The sequence below is a fragment of the Manis pentadactyla genome, chromosome 4 (assembly GCF_030020395.1).
Source record: "Manis pentadactyla isolate mManPen7 chromosome 4, mManPen7.hap1, whole genome shotgun sequence".
NCBI classification, from domain to species: domain Eukaryota; kingdom Metazoa; phylum Chordata; class Mammalia; order Pholidota; family Manidae; genus Manis; species Manis pentadactyla.
Window position 1 is genome coordinate 36,964,508 of NC_080022.1, and position 20,693 is coordinate 36,985,200.

At 40.5% G+C, this 20,693-nt stretch overlaps 2 protein-coding genes across 2 annotated transcripts in view; one reads left to right on the top strand and one right to left on the bottom strand.

Annotated features, from left to right (window-relative positions):
• Nucleotides 1-1,898: 1,898 nt before the first annotated feature.
• TEX38 (testis expressed 38) lies at nucleotides 1,899-4,715 on the top strand. The gene has a single exon (XM_057501925.1). It carries the CDS (start codon nucleotides 2,734-2,736, stop codon nucleotides 3,208-3,210), a length of 477 nt encoding a protein of 158 aa, XP_057357908.1. The 5' UTR covers nucleotides 1,899-2,733; the 3' UTR covers nucleotides 3,211-4,715.
• An 83-nt stretch (nucleotides 4,716-4,798) lies between these two features.
• EFCAB14 (EF-hand calcium binding domain 14) overlaps nucleotides 4,799-20,693 on the bottom strand; it is a 36,065-nt gene continuing 20,170 nt past the window's right edge. The window contains exons 5-11 of the mRNA XM_057500181.1: nucleotides 19,937-20,047; nucleotides 17,760-17,858; nucleotides 16,541-16,732; nucleotides 15,003-15,089; nucleotides 12,537-12,648; nucleotides 11,341-11,466; nucleotides 4,799-8,347 (exon numbers count right to left, since the gene is read on the bottom strand). Coding sequence (XP_057356164.1) covers nucleotides 8,178-8,347; nucleotides 11,341-11,466; nucleotides 12,537-12,648; nucleotides 15,003-15,089; nucleotides 16,541-16,732; nucleotides 17,760-17,858; nucleotides 19,937-20,047 — 897 coding nt within the window. The 3' untranslated portion in view covers nucleotides 4,799-8,177. The remainder of the gene's footprint in view (nucleotides 8,348-11,340; nucleotides 11,467-12,536; nucleotides 12,649-15,002; nucleotides 15,090-16,540; nucleotides 16,733-17,759; nucleotides 17,859-19,936; nucleotides 20,048-20,693) is intronic.

A 20,693-nucleotide genomic window follows, 5' to 3' on the forward strand; every position in this document is an offset into this window, starting at 1 on the left:
ATATTCTTTATCCCATTAGCTTATTTTATTCTCTTCATAGCAGCTATGATTATCTGAAATTCTTAGGTATTTATTTCCTTGTTTACATCAATTCATGGAACTTACATTCTAATGAAGTGAAACAGACAATAAATAAATACATAACGTCAGGTGATGGTATGTGCTATGCAGAAAAACAAAGCAGGCTAACAGAGATAGAGATAGGATCCTTGAGCAGAGAGTTGAAGGAAAAGAAGGAATGATCTGTCTGGATGTCTGGGGTAAGTGATGGTGGTTCTTAGAATAAGGTGATAGTGATGGGAAAGTGGTCAGTTGGGAAGGTGAGTATGTTTTGAAAGCAAAGCCTGAAGATTTTGCTAATGGAATGAATGTGGGTGTGAGAATGAAAGGAGTCATGGATGATCTACAGGCTTTAGGTCTGAGCAACTGGGAGGACAGAGTTGCTGATTTAAGTAGAGGAGGAAGGCTGGTGTAGGTTTTGGAGGACAGATGATCAGAAGTTTGCTTTTGGACATGTCAGTTTGAGATAACTTAATAGACTGGTAAGTAGGGATGTCAACCAAGCTGTTGGGTCAACTAGTCTAAAGTTCTGAGGATCAGTCTGGGCTAGAGATAAAGTTGTAAAGTATCAGTGTAAATATGGTATTTAAAGCAGAGTCTGGATGAGATCACTGAAGGAACGAATGGAGATAGAGAGCTAAGGATGGAGCCCTAGGGCATGCTGACATTTAGAGATCAGAGAAAAGAGAAGAAACTAGCAAAGGAGACTGAAAGGCAGGAGCCAGTGAGGGAGGAGGAGAGCAAAGGGTAAGGGAACCTAGAGAGAAATCTGTGCTACAGAATGCCCAAGTGACATGCTGGGAGAGTATGAAGAGGGGGAATTAAATAGTGCCAGGCTAGGCCCAAGAGTGCAACCTACAGGGAGGCTGACTTGGGCTTAATTAGAGAAGGGCTTTCTAACTGAGCTTCCCATAAATGGACTAAGTTGCCTCAGGAGGTGTGAGCAAGTTCCTGACCCAAATGAGTTTCGGGGTATTGGTTGCTGGGTAGGGAAAATGCACCTCCAGGTCTCAAGCGTCTGGTGGGAGTTAGAATAGACAACTCTCAAGGTCTCCTCAGACTGGAGATGGTGTCATTCTGGGAAGCCAACTGACACAACAGTCACACAGTAGGGGGTTTAGCTGAGCCTAAAAGAATGAGCAGGAGTTCAGTGGGAAGAGGCACTCCTAGGAGAAGGAGCTGTGTGAACAAAACTCTAGGGATGTGAATAAGCAGGGTCTGTTAAGGAGTCTGGCCAGATCAGAAAGGAAAGGTACGTGAAAGATGGGGGAGGAAGTGAGGCTAGAAAGAGATGTAGGGCCAGATGGTGGGGAGCTCCCACAGGGCCTGGGGTCCAGGAAACACTTGCCAACATTTGCTGAAGAAAGGTAATGAGACAAAAGTGAGATTGTAAGAGCCAAGGAAGGAGGTGTTGACCACTTAGTTCCCTTGGGCAGGTTTTCTCCTGCATAGATGTCCTGAGGGCAGGGCTTCCCAAAGGTGTGTGCTCCCTGCCCCAGTCCCCACTGGAGATAGGTATCCATCATTCATTAAGGCCCAGCAACATGGATAAGCCCCTGAGAGATTTGGGTGCCTTTCTGGGGGCGGCCCTGTGGGTTCACTGTAAGAGGGAGAGGGCAGACACAATTCAGTGTGTGCATCAGTCCTTGATAGAAGCAGTAGAGATACATTATGCTTATGAGATGACATTGGGTGGAGTCCCTTCCTTCCATTCACAAGCACTGCCTCTAGACTGCTCAATGCTCAGAACCCACGACTTCATCTTTAAGTAACAATGGGGGTTGAGCATTCCAGAGACTCCTTCTTATTGGCTGGACAGATGGGTAAGTGAACTCCTGTCTCCAGAGCTGTCATCCAGGTAGCAAGATCAGCCTTATGGATTTCCAAAAGGGGGACCTGAGCTTCCTGGGTGGTAAATGCCCCTCCAATCTCCGTCCTTTGCTTTGTGCCTTTAACTTGGGGGCAGACACTCAGGGAAAACCTTTTGCATGGATGTGGTGGTGGCTGCCTGCGGGCAGGAGCACTAAGCAGTTAGGATATGATCTCCCTAGAAAACTAAGGATTTTTTGAGGGTAGAGCCACGTCTCTCTGTCCAACCAGAGGTACTGTGTATATCTCAGGATCATCAGAGCTGAAGGTTAAGGGCTGTGGTCAGATGGGATGGGGCATTGGTGTCCCTGTCAACTGGTAGACTTTTACTTCCTTGATGAGCTTTTAGGGAGGCTTCTCAATCTGATGGATTGGATGGGTCCAGGGCTGGGAACCAGAGGCCTGACTGAACCTGGACAGGTCATGCCTCCTCTAGACCTAGCTTTCCTTATCCGTGAAGAGCTAAAGGTAGTCTCTTAAACTCCCTGGAAATCTAGCTTTGGTTGAATGAGAAGACTCTTGACAACAAGTCAATGAGGGCAAAAGGAAGGAATGGAGAGAGTGGGTAAGTGAATGAATGATTGATGGATGATGGGTCAAGGAGAGGAATGAGAAATAGTTCAGGCCCCAGGCCACAGTTATCAGCCAGCTTGCCTCTTTTTCTTTCTTACTGCCTTAGCATGGGTTTCACTGTACTTTGGATTCCTGGGGCTGTGTTCTGTGGTGACCGGAAGCTGGATTCTCTTTCTGCACTGGAGGAAAAACTTGCATTGGGAAAAGCATGCCAAGGAGTGGGTGGAGGCAATGAGAGCCACCACATTCACCTACAGTCCACTGTTGTACTGGATTAACAAGTGCCGGTGCTGTGGCATGAACGCAGCCATCAACACAGGCCCTACCCCTGCTCTTAACAAGACTGAGGCTCAAGTCCAGAATTCAGATCCTCTGTTGGAGTTGGACATCCCGGAGAGCAGAAGCTATGCTGCCCAAGACAGCAGCCCCAAGGTGGAGACCCCTGTCCTTCTGCAACCTGCACTGCAGCTGGTCCCACAGCAGCCCTTACCTTCCCCTGTGCCATGGTCCCAGACCAGTTCCCCACTCCCAATTCCCATCTTTCAGGAGGTGCCCTTTGCCATCTCCCCATGCAATGTACCCCCAATGCTGAGCCACTCAGTCTCTTACCCTTTGGCCACATGTCCTGAAAGGAACATCCACTTCCATTCCCTCCCCACACTGGCCCTTGGGGACCACTGCTGCTATGCCAAGCCTTTTGCTTCATAACTGTAGCCTCCTCTCAGTAAGGGTGGGAGCTGGAAGTGTCAGGGGCAGAGCAGAAGTAGGTAACCTCAAGTAGGTGGTATTGACAGAGGTCAGGGTCCACCTGGATGTCACATTATGGAAGATTAAAAAAAGTCCAAGGCTCCCTTGTGTCTCATTTGTTGTGAGGAAGGCAATGTCCTTCTCCTGTTTGATGGAGGAACTTTGCAAACCAATCTGAAGGTCACTGAGTCACAATGGAACTGAAGGGTTGGCTGTGGGGAGACACTGAACCAGTACTTGGAATAGGCTCAACATCCCTCTTTTCAGTATTTAAGACCAAAAATGTGTGCCAGCCCTTGGGCTAGGTACCTAAAGGCACTGCTATTCTGTTGAACATTTAGCACAGCTGCCACAAGAGTGATAGTTCATGTGGGTGTGTGAGCTATGGGCAGAGGCCATATGGCACAGATGCCATGTCGCAGGCAAACTAAGTCATCAGGACACCCACTGAGTCACACTGCACTGGAGACTCTAAGTGTGGAGTTCTTATGTGGTTGTCACCTTATTATTTCTTGATAGCCACAAGAACATTGCCAAATGGACATAACCCTTTTATAGATGAAGAGAGATTCCAAGGCCATTTGCCATTTCATTTTTAGGTTGCCTAGTTAGCTCTCAAATTTACTCTGCTTGGCATTAAAGTTCCTCATCTTCCTACCACACATGGTGGTGTCCCTTCTCTAATGTCTTGTTAGAAAACATGTGGCAAATGATTTTGTGTGCGTGTGTGTGTAATTAACTTGGGCCGTGGATTGGCTAAAATGATATACAGAAATGAATCTACAGTTGTTTTTTTTTTTCAGATCTTTTTCAAAGGGATTCATGACCTCACCAAAAGTTAAGATCCACTACATGGGAATATTAATTTTTGTATCTTTGGGAAATGATTCTAAAAAGAAAGACAATAATGGCTATTTGGTCTCAATTTAAAGATAGCCCAGTTCTGCCCCAGGGTGTAAATTTTTTTCACTTTAGGAATGAGGAAATCATCTCACCATATTTGCAAATGAGCTAAATTTTATGTAGTCTTCCCCGAGGGGAAAGGCCACCCACATTGCATGTGTTTTTTTTTTTTTTGTGTGTGTGTGTTTGTAATTCCAGAATCCAGCAAATATATAGAGCTAATTTTTCATATTTTTTTCTGTGTATGAAAAAGTCCCAGTTCCTTTGTGATTCTCTTGTAATGGATTTCCTGCCTTTTTTAAAGGCAGCGAAGTATTTCTTATAAACATGCTCTTATACTAAATTGCAAATATACAATAGGCCTAAGTGTAGCTTCTCTGGTTGTTACAGGGGAAGGAGGGTGGGGGAGGGCGTGTGTGTGGGTGTCACTCTGCCCCCTCCCATCCTGCAGATGCCAAAGAAGCTGTTTTTGCTGCTTTAGGCCAAATTTTATGGTTAAGGCAGACTGCTGAACATTACTTTGCGCCTACCATCTGTTAGTCCTTGCTTTCAAGAGGAGGAAGGAGTCCAGAAAAACAGGGATAGATCAAATATATATATATATTTGGGGGTTAGGGGGGGACCTTTAGTCATAGACACAGTGGAAGATAAAGGAAATGCTTTATTTAGATAAATTAAAATGGCTGTATTACTGGAAAGAAATAAACAAAGCTTAAATCAAGTTGCAGAAACCTTGAATTCATTCCCAAAGCAGAACCAAAAATTGCTTATACGTTACCAAAATAGCTCCACTAAAGGCAAAGTAGATTTACATTTCTTAATATGAGAAAACAACAAGGTAAGTTAGGTTCGTATAACAAACAATACACACTCTATAAAGTCTCAGAAATACCCAAATGTTTTCTGGTTTGTATAGGAAAGAAGGGACCACATCGGGCTGGTGTTGGCAAGCAAGCCAATGAGGTGTGTAGCAAACAAAAGCTGTCACTAAAAACGACACAAGAGCAGGCCATTATGAGTATGAGCCCATCACAGTCAAAATCTTCCACTGTGACCAGCAAGCCCAGCGGGTGGGGGGAGACAGGGTTCTGTCTAGCAAAGGAAAGTGAGGCAACACCCACGGAAGTGGAAGCAGCCAGTGGCAGGTGAAGGTGTCCACTCGTCAGTGTTGCTGTGGTAGACACACCCCTATGTGCCAGGACCCTCTGCCCTCAGAGTGACACTATGGTCATTCCTAAGCCAGGTTCTCCTTTTGGGCCTTCTCTTCGTATAACACCTTTTTGCCTCCCTAATTTATGGGGAGGCCCTCTAAGTCAACATTACACCAGACAGGAAAAGGCCAAAAACAAAAGGACCAAGAAGCAGTGGATGGGGAACAGCAGCTGCAGGAGTTGCCAGAGGGAAAAGGTGAAAGTATTTCAAATGAAGACCAACAACAAACGCACCACCACAAGCCCAGTATTCTTTTCAGAGCCAAGATGTGGCAAGTGAGACTTGACTGACCACAGCCCAACACAAGCTGCAGGTTAGGTAAGTTAAGACAATTTACAAATAAGATTCTCAAATCCACACTTAATAAAGTAGACTTTGGGGGCTCTTTCCTTAAGCCAACCTAACAAAAGAGTTTAAAATGCCCTAGTTCTGCCTGGGAGATAGGGCACTTTCTCAGACAGAATGACAAGGGCATTTACAGGTCTGGCGATGTAGCAGAAACAACTGTGCCAAATTTGGTAGGGGGAGAGGATGGTACAGTACAGCACAGCTGGCTCAGGAATGAGATGCTTGCCAGCAAGCTTGAGGCAGGAAGAACACGATAAGTTAAAAATAAAACTGACTTCTCCACGTATAGCTCTCTCATACAAAAGAAAAGTATATACAACAAAGAGTTAAGGTGTCCTCAAAGTATCTGCCTATGAATAAGAATCTGAACCTAAAAAGGACAAGCTACATTACCCTCGAATATATTTCATATAAATCAGTTCTCAAAAAAATACCTTCCAGGTACAGACATACTATTTATGGTATAGCATATACAAATATAGCAGTATAATTCAAATTATTGCTAGTATTTTATTTGGTTGTTACAAAACCTATAAGGGTATATATTAAAAAAAAAAGGTGGAGGGTAGTCATGGAAGGCAGCCAGAAGAGTGCTATCTTCAAGTTACCCAAAGTGCCAGGCTGATTTTATACTGTATTTTAACCTTTTTAAGAGAGGAAAATAGCTCAGATGGACAAGCAAAATGTTAAATTAAAAACAAAAGAATGTAGCATAAGCCACAGTGAGGTAAGTAGACACCATTCATGGGAAAGACTTCATCTTGTTTTAACTAAATTTTAATGCTTCTAGGAAAAATATCAAGTTTCACCAGCAAGCTGAAAATCAAATAGAGAAAAAAAACCCCAGCCCTTCAAAGTTTAAGGGTGCTCAACTGCATCCATGGATAACAGGGCAACATGGACAAAGTTAAAACAGAGTTCTACTAAATAAATCTGTGCCATGAAAGCTTTTCTAGTTTCTCCCTGACTTGGCATAAGCACAGCTGATTTTCAAACTTCTTTAACCTTTGTGTTGTCCAAAGACTGCTTCTAAGAACAACACAGCACACACACAAGTGACATGGAGGTACATTTCCTTCCAGACCAGGGGGCTCTTTAGTACCTGACTTACATAAGTATTTAAAGGGAGAATTATTTTCAGAGTATTTTCAAAACAGAGTATAGGAGCTGCCAGAAAGAAAAGGAATTTGAAATAAAAATCAACAACTTTCTTGTATGAAATTTGAAAAAACTTGCTACCATCATATGAAGCCCTCTGCTTTAGGCCTGCTTGCTATTGTCTGGCATCCTCAGGACAGAAAGCCTCTAGCTACTTCTGAGCTGGTAACCGTACGAAAATCTAGTATGACTTCTTGTGTTTCATTTCACAACCTTTTTGGCCTTAGAACATAGAGGAACACATTAGGTCCTTGATTAGCTTTCAGGTAAAATCTCAAGGAATTTCTTGGGTCAAAATTAGAGGCACATTTCTTCCCTAAAGCTCCTGGGTAGCCAGACTGAGACAGTGACCAAAGGGCTTCAGCCCTGCCATTCAGAATGGAGACAGTATTAGAGGTGGAGGTCAGCTACAACTTAAGACAAATTTGAGTGGGTGGATGGGGGAAGATAATCTAGGTCACTCAGGGGTGAAACGTAGCTCCCACTAGATACTTTTTATAATCATAAACCCTGAAATAGGATTAAAAATGAGAAAAGTCCCCAACAGGACTTCTCTGGTGCACAGGTTGGGATTAGCTGAGAGGGCAGGAACAAAGAGCCAGAATCTTACTTTCCTGAGGCGGGAGGTGGCACTGTGCCCCACAGTGCCCACTTCCTATATCTAGTACCCCAGCCACCAGGCAAAACCCCAGGGCAGCACCTAAAAGAGATACCTTAAGGGGATGTGGACATAGTTTCAGCTGCTACCAGATCAGATTAGTGATTTTTAATAGCAAGTCATTTGTTCACATCCTGTTTCAAACCATTCTTCCTACTTCCTACAAAATATGCACAGTTCTCTTTCATTTTAAGTATTTACAAACAGAAAAGGTCTATCTTTTAAAGGAAAGACATTTTCTGAGTCTATAAAGTGCAGCTAATTTAAGGCAGATTTATGTGAAATATAAAAGGTGGCTTATCCCCTCTATATACAGTTTCCAGTTTTAAAAGATAAGGTCTCCTCCCCTCAAAAAAAGGAAAGAGAGAGAGAAAAAAAAGAGGGCTTGATTTTTTTTCTAGCAATTTAAAAATTAAGATCTTATTGGTTTTAGGAAATCATAGACTTCTGAATATTATAAGTAAAATGGTCTTTTTTAAAAAAATAATTTTCATATAGCTTTTTCAAACAAGCTAAAAGGTGGCAATGTGTCTGCTACAGTTGTTTGGAGGACTGGAGGATTGATGGTTAAGTAAAAGGGTTGATTTTGTTAGAGTAGGTATCAGGTAGTCCAGGATATATATCCATTTCTGAAAGCAGCCTAATGAGGCTAGACACCTAATGCTGCTCTGAGCTCCAGGAATGAGTATCTTCCATCTCCATCAGAATCAAATTCTCTTAAATTCTCCGGTTCTGGCATAGCAGAGCCTAATGAGTTCCAGATTTCTTGGTAGGTCAGCTTTCCGTCCTGGCCAGTCGTTTGGAATAAATCCTGAAGATCTGTTAAAAAGGAATTATAAGAAATGTCTATAATCTTTACATATAGCTAAATGTAGTCAACAGTTTAAAAAGTAGTCACAACTAAATTTAAAGCACATAAGGAAAGCTACTTTGCCATCTTTGTTCCTAAAAGGTAAAGTGTAGGATCTCAGGAAATCAGAAAGACTTATTCTTGAGACTTTAAGAAGGCAAGGAATACTGTATGGCACTATCCTTCCAAAATGGAAGAAGTGACAGATAGTCACAAGAGAAATGAACAAACTGGCTTTCTCTCTGTCCAGAGCCTTCCCTTTTCTAGACTTTATTCTTACGTTGAAGGTGTGAAAAGGACTGCAGAGGCCTAAGCCAACTGATAGGAGCTGAGCCTATAAAACAGACTACGGAATGTTGTCAGTTAAACAGTTATCATATGACTCTGCAATTCCACTCCTAGTTATATACTCGAGACATGAAAACTTACATCTATACAAAAACTGTTTTTTTTTTTGTTTCACAGCTGCATTATTCCCAATAACCAAAAATTGGAAACAACCCAGATTTGTCTATCAACTGAAGGAATAAATAAAATGTGGTATATCCATACGATGGAATACTATTCAGCCATAAGAAGGAATGAAATACTCCTGCTACACACAACATGGATGGGCCTTGAAAACACTGTGCTAAGTGAAAGAAAAAAGCACACACAAGGCCATGTACTCTATGATTCCATTTATATGAAACACCCAGAATCAGCAAATCCAAAGAGACAGTGGTTGTGAGATTAGAGTGGTTGGGTGCCAGGGGCTGGGGGTAGGAGGAATAGTGACTTTAATGTGTACAGGGTTTTTTTTTGTAATGACAAAAATGTTCTGGAATAAGACAGTGGTAATGGTTGAATAACCTTGTGAATATACTAAAAATCATTGAATTATGTATTTTAAAAGGGTGAATACCATAGTATGTTAATTACATCTCAGTTACAAAAACCCCAGAGGACTATACATGTCTTCAATGCTATATATGCAGTGTATACAAAGAGTCAGGCACACTGTTCACTCTCACTCACTTTATCTCAGCTAAGAGAGAAATACCACCAGTTGATCTGTATCTTCTTTTGTTATTTCTATTATTTGAATTTCTATTAACAGTCTCTTCTGATATTTTCTCAAGGGCCCCATAATGACTACTTAGGAGGGCCAATTATTTACATAGTATTTAAAAAGGACTTGATTGTGTCCCCACAGAATTATTTAGATTTAGTCTCTAATACAAATAGTCACCGAGAAAAGGGATTGAAGTACAAATATTAAGATGACTATTTCTTAATTTGCTCTAAGAATCTTTTCTCCAAAAGAAGCTTACAGCATCTTTAAAAGTCTTCCTAATTCCTTGTCTTTCTTCATTTATTCAATTCCACACTTAGATTCAATAGGCCTCCTGCTATGTAGTATTTAGGAAGAACAGAAATGGCCTGAAGGGAGGGGAAACAGCTGCAGTGCAAGGTCCAGTCCATCAAGGAGTTTTTGTAGATAAGTTCAGAATAAGGCTCAACTTTCGCTCCTGAGACAGTCCCAGTAAAACAGCTAAATAAAGTCTCAGAAGCTCTCTGAAAGCCTTTGAAAAGCAGGTGGGATGCTTGTTCCCAATACCTGCCACCAGGTGGTGAGCTGGAAGATGATTTTTTTGTGTGTGATTATGGGGCATGATTTTATAAAATGTGCTATGCATTGGTAGCAGTATTCAAATAAAAATCTGATTGCTGCTTCAGGTCATTTCAAAAGTGTAGTCATCCAGAAGTACATAAGGCCTATGTTAGGGATTGAAGTACAAACGTTAAGATGGCTATTTCTTAATTTGCTCTAATAATCTTTTCTCCATTCATTCTCATCCATTCTTGATGTAATAATGGAAAGTGGGAGGAACAACTTGTGTTGCCAATAAATCCAACTTAACACTCTCCCGTCTCCCCAGAAAACGGGAAAAAGTTAGAGGTAAGGGGGAAAAGTAACTGCATTTAAATGGTATTATAAATGACTTTAGTCTTCTATGCTTTAAGTGTTAATTACAGCTTATAGTTATTAATATTCATGTATATATTATTAAAAAATATTAATGTGTACCAGGCACTATGCTAGGGATTGGGAGTGAAGTTATATTTTAGATCTCCTCAGGAAATTATAACAGAGTGACATGTGCTAAACAGGGGCAAACACGAAATACTGTGTAAGAGTGCATACAAAGGAGGAACTTGATGTAGTCCTGGGAGGTAAGGCAATGTTTCCTGGTGGAATGGTATCTAAACTGAGGTGAAGAGCCAGGCAAAGGTAGCCAGGCAAAGGAGAGGAATGAGGTGATTCTCCAGGCACTTAGCAAAATGCAAAATCAGAAGATTATATACAACACAATGAGGGATAAAACAAACACTGCTGGAAGCAAGGCAAACACATTTTTCTGTGAATCATATCCATCTTACTGATGTTTATCTTGCTGATTCAGCCAAAGGACTCCTCCTTTTTGGAGGGCCCTGACAAATAGGTCAACGTTTACTTTAGTTTGCTAACTTCACACTATTGTGTTGCCTACTCCACTAGACTGTTCTATCTGTGAGGAAAGTGAGATAGTGTCATATACTGTAATCTTACTACTTAGCACTGGGTCTAATTAGACACTCATTGAATGAAGACTCAAAAAACATTAATAGAGAGATAATATGCTACATTGGTTAAGAATGCAAACTCTGGTTTCAGACGGCTTTGGTATGAATTTTGCCTCAACTAATTAATTGCTCTGTGGACTTGGGCAGTTTCTCAATTGGTAAAATGGGTATAATACATGAACATTTATGTTCCCGGGAGTGGTTCCTGGATCATGTGATATAATGCATATCAAATATCTGGTCCACAGGAAGTACTCAATCAATATTAGATACAATTCTTTTTCTTACAAGTTAAAAAATTGAAAAGTTATAAATTTAAATACTTCCCCTCTTCCTCCATGGTACAAAAATTTACCTTTGAGGCTAGAAATTCCTGGTAGAAAGATAGATCTTAGCTGGACAGCTTTCTCACTTTTGTCTCCAGGAGACTGTGGAGATTTTGGCAATGCTGATGGCTTTGATGTGAAACTCTGTACTTGTTCTGTAATAAACACACACGGATTTAGTATTATTGAATCTGAGACCAAATTAAACCAGTTTTGAAGGTCACCTTTTAGGGCAATTGCCTATGTTCTTAATTTAAGAGACTGCTCTGAGAATTAAGTGGCACAACAACTATGTGATGCTAAAGGCAAGGACTGAGATATATTTTGTGGGTAGGTGAACATCAGTCAGTACAATATAACAATAAGGTTTAAAAAAAGTGGTCCCATTGAAAGAGCTTATAAGTTTGTAAGTTAGTTAGGTACAAGTTCGCATTATATATACTCAGATGCTAAGAGTTTAAGCAGCACATGAGAAGAGCCTTGGATATTTTACATCCAAGGAGCTACACTATAAGCTCGATATGGGGTTATGTGCCACCAGGGCAGATGGTACTCAAAAAGTGCTACCGTACGATTATGTAGCATAATGTTAGGACACGAACTCCCACTGCAGTCTGTCTCCCACCCAAAAGAGAGTAAGAGAGGTGTACTGCTTTCCCAAAAATGAAAAATACTTGTGAAGGTAGGGGGTCAAAGCCAGTGTAGTCTAGTGCCTTAGTTATGCCCTCACAGAGCTAAGCTAATGGAGACTGATGTATCTGCTAGTATTGATTAGGTGTGCCCCTACCTAAAGCCAAAAGCCCTTCCAAGCCAATGATTGCAGTCATTGTTTGTTACTGGTTTTTCAGAAGAATTAACATTTATTTTTAAGTAAATTTTATGCACTTAGAGAAATGAAAAGACTCCCATAAACAACATTTAGGGCTGGGTTAATATACACCATGACAGCAACATTTGTGCCTATAATTGGATGCAGACAGCATGGAGAAGTCTATTTCCAGCTAAACATTACCCATTCTTCCCTTAATAGACTGGAGTACAAATCATGTACAAAATGGGCTTTTTCTAAATGAAAGCAAAGTGCATCAGCTTCATCTCAGTGCACTCAGGCATCACTCACTTGGCTCGATCAGCCCTGCTGGAATACCTTTCCCCACTCCCAGTGTGGGCGGCAAGCTGCCCAACCCTGCGTGAAATACTCAGAAGTCAGCCCTGAATATCTCACCTTCATTGGTGGTTTCTGGAGGCCTGTTGCTGTCAGGTTTGTTGGTGAGAGCACTGATCAGCTGCAGTTTCTCTCTTAGCTTGGATACCTGAGAATCTGAACTATCTTCTTTCTGTCCAAAACAAAGATCATAGAGGGTTTAAGGTAGAAGGAAGACCTCATCTGATTCTTCATTATCTTCCGGAGCCTATATAGCATGTAGTGCTTGATCCCCAGTAGGTTCCCTATAAAGGCAATGAAGGAATGAATCAAATATGAGAGACATCTTTCATACTCAGTGTTGATGAGGGCCTAGCTGGATTTGAGGTTAGACCATCAAGGGAACATTGTGCTACAGATGATCTGATTCACTGTGTACATTTGGCTGATGGGGGAAGGTTTGCAAGTGTCAGCAGTAAAAGAAATGTACCCTTGCTCAGGTGCCTATGCGATACCCATTTCTTAAATGAGTAGGATATTATTTTCTAGGAACGATTATATTAACTAAATAATTTTCCTCAATATCTTACTTCACCTTGTGACTAGACCACTTTAGAGAGTTTTATGCTCTTATTACCTTAAAAAAAAAAAGAACTATAAGTATTCCCTCATCTCTTCTCCCCTGATGGTGGTGACTCAACTGGGGACAGGAATTCTTAGGAACTCAAAGAAAGAGCTGTAATAGTTTAGTTTAAGGTCTTATTTACTTATATCATTTTAAAAAGTTTCCTCACTACACCCTGCCTCATTCCCAGGATGATCTAGAGTGGCATATAAAAAAACACATTTCATTATAAAAAGAGAGAAGTCTGGTTTCTACAAGGCCGGTTTCCAACAGCTCAGACCAGTGTGCAAGGTCCTGAACCTATGTTTAATTAGAACATCAACACATGACATGTTTCTTTTTTTCAATATATATTTACTCATTTCTTGCCTATCTTTCTACTCTAATAGTTACTGTATAACAGACCACTCCTGGTTTATTTAGGGAGCTAATATATGGACATATGTAACTAAAATTAGGTACTAAGTACTTAAATTTATGGTAAGAAGAAATTATACCTGGTTAGGCTGCTTAGATGAAGTACATTGGGATGACAGTCCAAAACCCAAAGGGTATGAAAGCAGAGCCAAGAAATTTAGGCAAAAAATGTGTACTAGGTGTATTTTATTCTGGTATTTATTGCTAAAATCTTGTTACTGAAATTACTACTACCTTCCAATAGTAGCCATCTGTTATTTTTTTGTGGTCAACATTTTTTTTTTTTTTTTTTTTAATAATTATTTTTTATTGAAGGGTAGTTGACACACAGTATTACATTACATGAGTTTCAAGTGTACAACACAGTGGTAGAACATTTATATACATAATTCTAGGTTCCAGCTATCACCCTACCAGGCTGTTACAATATCTTGACTATATTCCTTATGCTATACATTACATCCCGGTTACTTATTTATTTTACCATTGGAAGTCTGTCCTTTTTTTTTTTTTTTTTTTTGTGGTCAACATTTATATCTGTCTGGCTCTTTTTCTTGTCATTCTCTAGGTGAGTCAAAAAAACATTTTTTGCAGAAGCAGAAAAAACTCAACAAACACCTAGCTTATAAAGCATTAAAATCTTAATATATGTGATTTTTATCTAAACAATACAAAACTGTTAAGGAAGATCAAATATAGATGGAAAGAAAGCATTACATTGAGAACTGCCTGTACTATGGTTCATTTCCAAGTTCATTTCCTCTGAACCTCATATCCTTGAACTTCTCACACACAGTGTGCATCCAAGATGGTATTTTAGCCACTCAGTCACAATCTTCCTGGCTTTTCCTTTATCTTAGCCTAGATCTTATAATATTAAATAACATTCTAACCACAGAGAATGTTGCAAGCCTTCTTTCCCTAATGTCAAAGCACACCACAGATGGTTTGTCATGATGGTATATCAGGGAAAAACATAAAAAGGGGGAGGGTACAAGATGAAGGGAACTGGCTGAAGCTTAAATGGACTATGTATGTACTAAGATTTAGGTCAGACACCATTTTTAGAGTATCTGTGCCTCTGTTCCCCACCACTCGTACAGATAACTTGCTGTCTTAGCTTAGGAGTCATTTCCTTAGGGAAGCCTTCCTGATCTCTGCTGACACCCTCATCAGACCCTATACTTTTCCTCCGTAGCACTAATACTTGTGATTATTTGTTTAATTATGTGTTACTGAATTTCTGACTGATGGACTTTGTGCTCTAACAGAACAGGGGTAACATGTCTGTCACACTCCCTGTGGTCATACCAGTTCCTAGCAAAGTGCTTGGCACAGGTTAGGTACCTGATAAACTATTCACTTATCCACTAATTAATTAATCTGGTTTGGAAGTTTCAGCAAATGAAACCAAAGTGTTCTTTATGAGACAGAAACAGTGGCTCAAAAGCACAGAGATGCTGATGCATGTAATTTTACTTCAGAATAAGCCTTCTATTATTTACCTTTCTGCTTTGAGTTTTAACTGTATCTGTTCTGTTGGTCACTTGATGCAAAGACTCTCTTTTCAGAGTTGCAGCTCTATCACTCGTCTTAAAGATAAAAAGAACAAGAAAAAATTAAAGGCAACATTAAAACTTAGCATCTTGCATTTTTTAAACAAATTAGTCTAACTTACTTAAAGGGTCTCAGACACCTTCAAAAGAAATAGGAGAATGAGAGAGAGGGAGAAAGGTCATCAAGATACAAAGCTAAATCGGTGATTCTAGGTCTTTCTGTCATAAACTTTAAAACTTTGAAGTAAAAATGGCAAGAGAACTTTTTACCCAGAACCATGCTAGGTATATGGTGCTGGAAGAAACAGCAGGACAGACAGTACTATTAGCAATTCCCTCTTCTGGAGAAAAATAAAGTAGGGAGGGAAAGGCAGCACAGGCATTCACAGGTGATAAGCTTTCACACCCTTCAAGGCCTAATACTCATCACATCATTCCATATCCCTAGCCCCTAGTTACTTTAGCTGAATTCAAAGGGCTCTTAAAATTAAGGCTCCTTTAATGTTCACAGCTTTGTAGTAAACTACACAGCCTTGTAAAGCACAAGGGGAAACAGGTCCTCTTACTGCTCCCTCCAAGCCAAGGCTTGGCAAACTGCCAACGCTCCACTTGGTAGAGCCAGTTCAAGTGCTGCTTTCTACGTGCCACAGTTCAACTTTATCTGTGGGCTTGCTTCCAGCTTTGGCTGTTACTTGAATCTATAATGCAATTTCCTGTATTTGGTTTCCATTTCTTTATACATGCCTGTCTTTGCTGTGTGAAAGCTTTAAGGGTGGGGTTTGCAGCTATTTAGTAATCCCAGTACAACATATATGTGAAAGGTGATTTGAAAGCACCCATTTTATTCACAGTAACTTTCAGTAAACCACATGGTCTGCCAGCATCAGTAACTTAGGAGGTCATTCGGTTTCCTCATATGTAAAATGAGAGGACAAACTTAATGATCTCTTAAGTTGAGGAGCTGGTGTGACCTGATCTATTTTAAATGGCTTTCCTGATATTATATGCAAGAGGAGGTAAATGCAGATGAAGAAGGATAAATCTGAAAGCCAAGTTCAGGCTTAAAGAAACTGGCAAAAGATTCTTCAGTTATTGCCACTACCATTGCTCTCACCCTTAACAACTCAAAAATAAGCACAGTTCAAGGAGACCTCATTTAGAAATATGTGCCAGAGTTTCCCTACCAGATGGGTCACTGGTAACATAATAGGAGGCTAGTCATCTCTGCCAACAACTTGCGGTGGGGCCTTGGCAAGTAACCTAACCTACCTCTCTACACCTCCTTTCCAAATCAGGACTAAGACTGCCTGGGCCATTCACATCACAGAGCAAGTGTAAGCATTAAAGACGACAAAGACTGAGAACAATACAAGTGTGTAGCCTCCCAAATACGCCAGAAGACATCTGAAAAGGTTGTGGAATGGTATCCATGTGCAGACAAATACACTACAATATGAGCACATCACACAACATCTGAAAAGGCTTACCGTGCTGAAGGACAGGTTTGCGTGCTTTTCTACCTTGCTTGCAGCAACCAGATCTCTTTCTACCAAGGTGACTCTCTGGGTGAGATTACTGACTGTCTCATTCATCCCTTCGAGTTTAAGATCATTCTGTCTCTGGTACCCAATAAAGGCACTGTTTACCTCCTCTAAAGAGTTGTGAAGGTACAGGATATCCTGGAGTGGAAATAAATCAAGTTGTGGAATCCAGCTAAAGACGTGTATTAGACAAGCAGGCTAGCTGCATTAAACAACCATTATTATGTCAGGTTACTGAAGTAAACTCCCTTTCCTGGTTTAGACCATTGATTGTCTGTCTCTGCTTTGTCTCTACACTGTAAATTGCTCCCAGTTTACTCCCTCAGGAGTTGTTTGACCTTAGCCAGACAGCAGGGGGAAAGAGGCAAGAGGACTACCTACATGATTCACTCTCTGGTCCCAGAAAGCTGAAAGCCAGGGAATTGATTTCCCAATGTCTACCTCACCTGCTGGGTTATTAACTGAAACACCCATTAACCTAATTTGTCAGAATAAAACCACCTTAGGAACAATACCAATTACTGAACTGGCTCATGTAGCAAAACCATAACAAGTTGTACATTATTTAGTACAAGATTCAATTATTTTTATTGACATGCTCTAGTACTGATTACTACTTAAAAAGGAATGATGACTATAGGTTTTACAGGGCATTAAACTCAGGACAGGAATTCCTCTTAGTGAAGATTTCCTTTATTCTCTTTAATGTGATTCTGAACTCAACAACCTTTTTCCTCCTTGCCTTTAGTCTTTAGAAAATCTTGATTTTCAAGGTTATTATACTTTCTAACATTCTAAGAATTTACTATGGCTCAAAATAGCCATCACTCTGAATTAATCTGCTATCTAGCCATCTTTAACTTGCCCAGATCACTATTTTTCATAGAATTTCAGAATAATCTGGTTATTCTATGTCTTTCAAGATGTGAACAGGAATTTACTCCAATGATCAACATGCAGGGAAAAAAGCAGAGTGTGAAAGAAGAGACAGGATAGCATTTTGGATCTCTAATATAGGAATACACATTCCTCTCTGCTCAGCCCTCAGGCAGGCAAGTATATGGATGAGACATCTGCTGAGACACCACAACACTGAGTCCAAACTACTCAGGCTGCCTCCAGAGTCCACTGTGGTCACAGGGATTAAGCCAAAGACAACAAGTACCTGTTTCAAATTCTCACTGTGGGTGTTATTGTCAAGTTCTGATGTAGCTGGAGGTAAAGGAGTCATCTGGCTGCTTCTGCTGGTCTCCTTCAAGAAGTGCTGATTCCGTTAACAGGAATGGAGGTTAGTAAAGGCAACAATTACTAGGTCTGCTTAACCATCCAGGATGGTGCCAGAACATTCTAGCTTCTTGCAGGGGCATCCACAGATTAATCCCAGGAACCTACAGTGTAACCACTTCTGTGTGAGGCTGCAGGAGCACAAGGTACTTTTGGGGATGATGCCCAGCCCGATGTATGGACACAACCAGCAGCGCTTAGACTACCTCCGGGAACTGAGATCCTCCTAGTCTGTTTCTCATCTCCAAATGGATTATACTCCCTAGAAACCAGCCCTCTGACCCGTTACCTCTACTCCCAGAGAAACTACACAATCCCTGTAACTTCCCAGGGTTCAAGTCAGTCAGAACCTGGCAGGCGTTGTCATTTCCCAAGACTAAAGAGGTTTGTATATTCAAAGGGCAGCCGGTCAGGTAACCACTGATTCTGGCAATGAGCACAGCAACCACTCATGTGCATTATTATTTTTTCAGTTTTAACAGCACAAGCCAAGACTTTAAGGGTTACCCTTCCTTTCCTATTCCCTCACCACTGGTCAAGTTCTTCATTGCAGAGAGAAGTACAGCATGTTTGCATACACTTTTTCCCTCTTGTGGAAAAACTGCATGGCTTAATTTTCAGTCCATAACTAAGAGTTTTTCAGCATAAAGTGTGCTAGGAGGATTACCATTGGACACCAAGGAAGTTTAAAAGAGGCATATGTAATTATGACAAAATGCAATTGTTGAAAATAAATGTTTTCCTTGAAATTTGAAATCCTGAATGTTTACCGACCCTGTTTTTGTAAGAAACAAAAGGCAACAGTAAAGAGAAAAGAAAGAGAGGAAGGGGAAAAAACTGTGGTTCTATGAAGCACGAGTTCTTGAGTTAGGAAAAAGCACTTTAGAAAATATTTAATTATTTTGAGAAAACATTAAAGACATTAAAATAATAGTAAAAGAATTGCTGAGTTAGAGCAGTCTTTATTATTACAAATAAGTTACTTAGTGGCAGAGTTGGAACTAGAATTCAGGGTGTCGGGACACTTACATCAGTCTGTTTTCTCTGGGTCAACCCCCCAAAATAACTGAGTACTTGTTCTGAAGAAATGAAAAACCCTCCCTTTAAGAGCTCTACTACAGCCCAGGTCTCCTTGGTACAAATTACCCTGTTTAAAGTTGAAACTCCAAAGCTTGAGAAGAGCATGTGGGGCAGATCTAGAAATTAGTAGAGAAGGTAGGAAGCTTCTGTGTGTGCCTTGAATAGTCCCAATTTCATGTACACATAACTCATCTCCCCAAGAAGACACTGACTGAGAGCTGTGCCATCCTTTTTTACCCTTCATAAATCCTTCCTGGAACCATGTACCCATTAGGTGATTAAGTAAGGCCCCTGAATGACCATAGACAGCTGACAGCTGCACAATGTTAACAAACACTTGAAAACAACTCCTGAGCACTACAGGGGATTGCTTCTGTCTTGGTTATCTAATGCTGCATAAGAAATCACCTCAAAACTTTGTGGCTTAAAACAATTTATTATTTCTCATGACTCTGTGGGTCGACTGAGCTCGGTGGGGCTGGCAGTGTTCTGTTCCACATGGTGTAAACTGAGGTCACATATACAGCTGCATTCAACTGGGAGCTTAGCTGAAGCTGGAACATCCAAGATGGCCTTTTATCCTCTAGAGCCTCTTTACTTGGCTTCTCATCATTCCATAGTCCAAGAGCTCTGCCTAAATTCCTGACCCACAGAATAGTGAGAAATAATAATGTGTTATTTTAAGCCACTAAGTTTTGGATGATTTGTTATGTAGCAATAAATAACTGAAACACATCTCTTTCTTTTTTTTCCATTTTCCTCCCTACCCATTCCACCCTCAGGAACTGTCTTATCCCTGTATCAACACTACGTTTGCAAAAGACCCAGCTTTTAATGCTTGTCACCTTAACTGCTTATTTTACAGGCTGCAGAAAAATCAATGAACATTGCTTATTTTATCTTTTACAAAGGGGCACAGTAGTGTCTGTGGTGGGCAGGAGAAGACTGACTTTTCACACCATCTGTAGATTCCCTTACCGAATCACTCTGCAGTAACTCCATGGTTTTTTTGTGTTCATCCACAGTTTTCTGTATTGCCTCCACAGCAAGATGGACACTGTTTAAAGTATTGCCAATGGACGCTACACTCTGAACAGAAATATGTAAAAAGGTCAGGGTTTTTTCATTAAAAAAATTTTTAATAGCTTCAAGATGTAGCTGATATACAATAAACTGCATGTCTCCATAATGTATGCAGCTTGAGAAGTCCTGACATATATATACCTGTGAAACCACTACCACAATGAACATAATAAACATCCCTCACTCCCAAGTTTCCTCAAGCCCCTTTGTGATTCTTCCCTTCCTGTCTCCAGGCAACCACGGTCTACTTTCTATCACTAGATACCAGGGTGCATTTTCTAGAATTTTATATAAATAGAACCAGTGGGTATGTACTTTTTTGGGGGCCTAATTATTTTGAGATTTAGCCATGCTTTAGAATGTTGGTATCATTTCACTATATAGCTACATCACAGTTTGATGTTAATGGACATTTATGTTGTTTTCAGTATTTGACTATTAGAAATAAAGCTGCTATGAACATTCATGTGTAAGTCTTTATGTGGACATATGCTTTCATTTTTCTTCATCATGTACTTTCTCATCATCATACTTAGGAGGTGAATGGCTGATCATGTGCTAGGTATGTATTTAAATTTTTAAAAATCTATTTATTGAAGTATAGTTGATGTACAATTGTAAATTGGTCTCAACAATACAGCACAGTGGTTCA